At 36.1% G+C, this 6,000-nt stretch overlaps 1 protein-coding gene across 1 annotated transcript; it reads left to right on the forward strand.

The window, feature by feature from the left end:
• The first annotated feature begins 528 nt into the window (after window positions 1–528).
• On the forward strand, window positions 529–5,276 carry LOC143626087 (TMV resistance protein N-like). The gene is made up of 5 exons (XM_077096258.1): window positions 529–1,044; window positions 1,777–2,914; window positions 2,977–3,162; window positions 3,683–4,600; window positions 4,702–5,276. The coding sequence occupies exons 1-5, from the start codon at window positions 542–544 to the stop codon at window positions 5,236–5,238; spliced, it is 3,282 nt and encodes a 1,093-aa protein (XP_076952373.1). The 5' UTR covers window positions 529–541; the 3' UTR covers window positions 5,239–5,276.
• The last annotated feature ends 724 nt before the right edge of the window (window positions 5,277–6,000 follow it).

Genomic DNA, 6,000 nt, shown 5'->3' on the forward strand with positions numbered 1-6,000 from the left:
ATGATAAACAATAAACTAGTCGAATCAAGACGTGTTCGAGCTTGAAAATCTACTCACAACCTAGCTCGAGCTTCGAAAATAGCGCTCGAATCGAGTCTGTATAAGTTAAATGAGGTGGCTCGTTTGCACCCATATCGATGATTATACTTATGTTACATTTACTTTGTCTTGATTGATGGTCAACAAACATAAAAAATATTGGAGCCTCAATTATTTGAGCTACTTGATAATATAGTTAATTGGTAGAAAATGTATTGGCATTATTTTAATCCCTCTAGATCAACAATAACTAGTAATATTTTAATCTTCATAACGTCTTAATCCTCTGTTTATTTTAACAAAACAACACCGAATACTTTAGGTGTGATGGGGATTCCATCCGTCGAGATTCACGATAATTATAATATTTTTAATCTTCATAACGTCTTAATCCTTTATTTTCTTATAAAAGAAAAATGTATTAGCATTATTTTTTATACCTGATTCAACTGCTTGCTTTTATACTAGTTCCAAACAACTTCAATACTCAATACACAAATCAATGGCATCTTCATCGTCCTCTCCTCACTTAACTTCTGCCACTTTCTCTCAATCATGGAATCATGAGGTGTTTATAAGTTTTAGAGGAGAAGACACCCGTAAGGGCTTTGTGGATCATCTCTACACAGCTCTTGTGCAACAAGGAATCCAGACGTACAAGGATGACCAAACACTTCCTCGGGGTGCCACAATCGGTCCAGCACTCTTCAAGGCAATCCAAGAATCGCGGATTGCAGTTATTGTATTCTCTGGAAATTATGCAGACTCTTCTTGGTGCTTGGATGAGCTTGCACATATTGTAGAGTGCATGGAAAATAAAGAGCAAATCGTTATGCCAGTATTTTATGACGTCGATCCATCGGATATAAGAAAACAAAATGGGAAATATGGAGAAGCATTTTCCAAACATGAGCGTGACAATAAGCACAAAGTTCAATTATGGAGAGAAGCTCTTGTAAAGGCTGGCAACCTTTCTGGATGGGTCCCTAAGGATTTTGCAAACGGGTAATTTTTCTTTTACTTTTTCTCTAAGAAAAAACTTTTTATACTTGATATGTTGCTCTCTCTAACTCTTACACATGTAATTCAGTATCACATATTTGTGTATAAATAGATCAGTTTGAGACATTGACTTACTTTTTTTCTGGTTAGTCAAATTTCAAATTCAAAAGGCTGAGGTAAAAATAAAAAGGTTGAAATGAATATTTAGTTTGTTAATCTCATAATAAAATTTAATTGCTTACGTAACACATTAACTATATATCTGAGATTTGGAGTAAATGAAAAAAGGAGAGTTCACCAGATGTGATTGTCAGTGGGGCTCATCCTACTATCCTAGTCAGGTACAACCATGAGGCTTGTTTGGGTATCTTTTTCGGGTTTGTGCTTATTCTCACCCGATAACTGATCATTCCTACGTAGATGTGACTGTGAATGGGGTTCGTGTTTATTGGGTATTTTATATTTGCACACGATGTAAATTAAACATACTCAAGTCTTACCCATTAATTATTACCTTAACCCCTCTTTGAATCTTGATTCACACATTTTGTAACGACTTATTTTGTTACTTTGGTGTACCTTTGTAAAATTTGCCAAACATGCCTGCTCTCAATAACTTGATCATGTTGGCGGTGGCTTTTAGGTTTTCATATTGTATGAAATAGACATAACTAGTTATCAGGCAACATATGATTATTCGTTATATAATATGTATTTCCTTATGTATCTATACAGGCATGAAGCATCATGCCTTAAGGACATTGTTGCAACAATTTCCCGTAGATTGCCTCCCCTAATTACAAATGTTAATAAAGACTTCGTTGGACTAGAGACTCGCTTGCAAGATTTAAAATCAAAGTTAAAAATTGGGTCCAGTGGTGTGTGTATCGTTGGAATATGGGGAGTTGGGGGTGGGGGTAAGACTACTCTTGCATCTTCTGCGTATATGGAAATCTCTCACCAATTCGAAGCTTGTTGTCTTCTTGAAAATATTCGTGAGGAATCAAGCAAGAATGGTTTGACTAAGTTGCAAGAAAAATTACTATCTCTAGTTACGAAAACAACTGAGGTGATAGGGAGTGAGACGGAAGGAATAAATATGATAAAAAGAAAGTTAGGTTGCAAAAGTGTTTTAGTTGTTCTCGATGATGTTAATGAACGCAATCAACTAGAGGCGTTAGCAGGTTCACATGATTGGTTCGGTGAGGGCAGTAGGATAATAATCACAACCAGGGATGAGCATTTGCTAACCCGCAAAGCCGACATGATATATGAAGTGAGTTTGTTATCACATGACGAGGCTATCAAGCTCTTCAATAAACATGCATTTGGGAAAGATGAACCTGTAGAAGATTATGAGAAGCTTTCACGAGATGTAGTTTCTTATGCTGGTGGGCTCCCATTAGCACTAGAAATTTTAGGTTCTTTTCTGTACGACAAAGACAAGGATGAGTGGAGAAGTGTTTTGGCCAAGTTAAAACACATCCCATATCCTGATGTTACAAAGAGACTTAAAATTAGTTATGATGGACTTGAACCTGACGAGAAACAGTTATTCTTAGATATCGCATGTTTCTATAGGAGAGTGAAGATAGATGAGGCAATGTCGGTGCTTCATACTTGTAACTTTCAGCCCCATATAGGGATAAAAGTGTTGGCACAAAAGTCTCTTATAAAAGTTTCAGATGAAATATTTGATATGCATGACTTGGTAGAAGAAATGGCCCACTACATTGTTAGAGGGGAACACCCTGATAATCCTGAAAAACATAGCAGAATTTGGAAGATGGAAGATATTGATTACTTATGTACTATGGGGGCAGCTGCACCGTCAATGGTCAGATTAACTTTGCCAAAAAAATATTTTATATATGTGTTGCTATTGACGTTTTTTTGTTGTTAACAAAATTTGGTTCCCTTTATTAATTAACACAGGAGACAGAGGCATTGTCTTTGCGAGATCGTTCTTTTCGGTCGACCATTTCGCTTCCCAACCATCAACATCTTCCTGATGTTATTGCAAACATGAAAAAACTTCGGTGTATTGATTGGAAACACTATCCGGCATCTTCACTCCTACCAGAAATGAGCAAACTGAAACAACTCTGGAAAGGGTGTACGGTTCGTAATTCTATTTTTTATCTATATTCAAATATGTTATATGTTTTGTAATTAACTTTTTCCAATTTGTTTCTTTCTCTTGTATTTGTAAATCTGATCTCATTTTAACTTTTTTCCTATTTTTATTTATATGCCAATACTCAATCGTTGATTACACGTTTTCTAGTGTTGGTTACACATCCGATTCCATGTTATGTGCATACCGGCACTGGTAACGCATCTGATTCTGGGTTGTGCGTGTACCGTGGCCGGATACCCATTCGGTGTCAGGTTGCGCCAGTACTGCCACTGATTAAGCATTCGATATTGTGTTACACACATACCGATGTTTGGTTATGCACATACCGTGCCGCTTACCCAACTGATATTGGGTTGTGCACGTACCGGCATCGGGTTATGTGCATACCGGCACTGGTTACCGGTTCGATGGCGCGTTACACGTGTACTGTTGCCGAGTTATGCGCATACCGACCTATAAATAAATATCCCTATTTGACTTTACGTATTTGTCTTACAACAGAGTCTGCCAAGTTTAAAAATTCTTGATCTCCATGATTCAAGGAACCTAAGGATGACACCTGATTTTAAAGGCCTTCCATGTCTTGAAAAATTGAATTTAGAGAAATGTGTACAGTTAAAAGAGATTCATCCATCGATTGGATATCACGAAAGGCTTGTTTGGGTGAATATGAAAGGCTGTGACAAACTTAAATCGTTTCCACCCATCATACACATGAAAAAATTGGAGACTCTTGTGCTCTCTGAGTGCAAGCAACTTAAAAAGTTTCCGGATATACAAACAAGAATGGACAGCTTGGTAAACCTTCATGTGGATGAAACTGGTATAAAATTAGTCCCAACTTCGGTTGGGCAATTTTGTACCAACCTTGTTTTTTTAGATTTAAGAAAATGTTCCAAACTAAAATGGATAGAGGGCAACTTCCATCTCTTAAAGCGTTTGAAATATCTAAAGTTCTCTGGATTGCGACTTGAGAAATCAGCAGGGGATCTTTTTGACGAGGAATGCTGTTTAGAAGAGCTTTCTTTAATGGTGACTCGGAAACTTCCTCAATTTCCACGTTTTTTAAGAAAGTTGGATATTAGTTACTGCAAATTGGAAGATGGTGACATGCCATCCGATATGAGTGGATTAATAAACCTACAAATGTTAGACTTAAGTCATAACCGGTTTTCACGATTACATTCCAGCCTCTCCAAAATCCCATGTCTCAAGTTCCTCAAGTTGTCATTTTGTAGAAACCTGATAGAACTGCCGGATCTCCCATCAAGCATAGCTATTCTTATAGCAGAATTTTGTAACTCACTTCAAAGTGTAGGAGATTTATCAACTTTTAAATGGTTATGGAAAGTCTCCCTTATGAGAGACAATCAGGATAAGTTGATTGGTATTGAGAGAGCACTACATTCTATGCTTCAGGTATAACTTCTATCTAGCTTGTTCTTGAAATTGATCAAACCTTATTATATGCATTATAAAATGTAATAATAATAATAGTGTTCCTCATAATTCAAATGCAGATTAATGCACTTGAAGATCGCTTTTGGAGTGTAGTGCATCCGTGTGTGTATCCGCCAAATTCTTGTAGAGAAATAATCACGATGATCACATTGCAACTTCCACAAAATTGGCATAATGACTTTAGTGGATTTTTATTATCTGCTGATGCTTGCAATATGTATGGGTGTAGCGTAGTTATTAAGCAGGAGATGTTGTCCATGGATTCTCAACTAGATCACGATCACTTAGAAGAGTATAAAAAGTATCCAGAATCTTATACGGATTGGCCACAGGTGGTGGGTTATGTACCCTTTGGTTCATTGAGGCACACCTCATGGTGGAACACTACATACACTCATATCACATTTCAGTTTCATGGCTTGGATAATCTAAAAGTAGGGCTTGTTCCTAGGAACAGTAAATCGAAGGAAAGAGCAGTAGACTACTTAGAATGTTGGGACGAGACTGGAATTAAAAAGACATTTAAGATCGAAGACGCTTCAAAGCCCTTTGAAATTAAGATTGAATGGTCACCTCAAATTTTTTATTTTTTTTAATTGCAGTGAAAACAACTTTTGACTTGGTATTCATGTGTAGCTCATAACAAACCTAATAATGTTCTGGTCTTTCATCTCATTGTAATCAATTATGAAGGTTAGAGTTTTTAGTCGATTGCCATTACTAACCGCTTCTTGGATTTTAAGACTAGCTTTTGTTCTACGATTTCACGTTGTTCTCTGATACAATGTAAGTTTCAAACACTTCAATTTCTGATTTGCTAATTGATTGATATTCGATTGTACATTCTCGAATCAAACACTTCATATGTTCATTTCAAGGTATGGTTTGTTGTAGTTAAAAGATTAAGCAATAATTTGGTACCTTACCTACCAATTTCTCATACTTGCATACTGCCTATTTGAATGAATCTTCGTAGAATTTGACCGTTGTATATTTTGCTTTAGTTTCAGAATTGGCACATAAGGCCCTCAAATTAATCATTTCTGATTTTCCAAAACTCATTTACTCCAAAATATTTATTCACACTTCACAAGTTTATTACTCACCTATAATTATTTATGATTTAAATTATTTATGAAGGTTCCTAATGACCTTAGACAAGTGAATCAAGAACACCAAACATGATATTGCATAAAACGTTTATGCAACTCTTTTTATTAATAAGAAACAAGAACAGAATTCATACTACTACCTACAAATAAAACTTTTGATAGGTTTATATAACACCCAAACAGCTGATGCTTCACAAAGGCTGAATTAAACAGCTCGCATGACAAAGAGCGGGTTTGAATTGTCAA

Source organism: Bidens hawaiensis, unplaced genomic scaffold (genome assembly GCF_021521415.1).
Source record: "Bidens hawaiensis isolate Kalapana, Puna unplaced genomic scaffold, B.hawaiensis_p1.1 tig00004282_1, whole genome shotgun sequence".
Taxonomy (NCBI): Eukaryota; Viridiplantae; Streptophyta; class Magnoliopsida; order Asterales; family Asteraceae; genus Bidens; species Bidens hawaiensis.

Bases quoted from the DNA above. Each gene is read 5' to 3' on its own strand.
- LOC143626087 (XM_077096258.1), top strand. From the start codon at position 542: ATGGCATCTTCATCGTCCTCTCCTCACTTAACTTCTGCCACTTTCTCT. The intron at 2,915-2,976 runs GTGTTGCTATTG...TAATTAACACAG, and splicing joins CAAAAAAATATTTTATATAT to GAGACAGAGGCATTGTCTTT. The intron at 3,163-3,682 runs GTTCGTAATTCT...GTCTTACAACAG, and splicing joins AACTCTGGAAAGGGTGTACG to AGTCTGCCAAGTTTAAAAAT.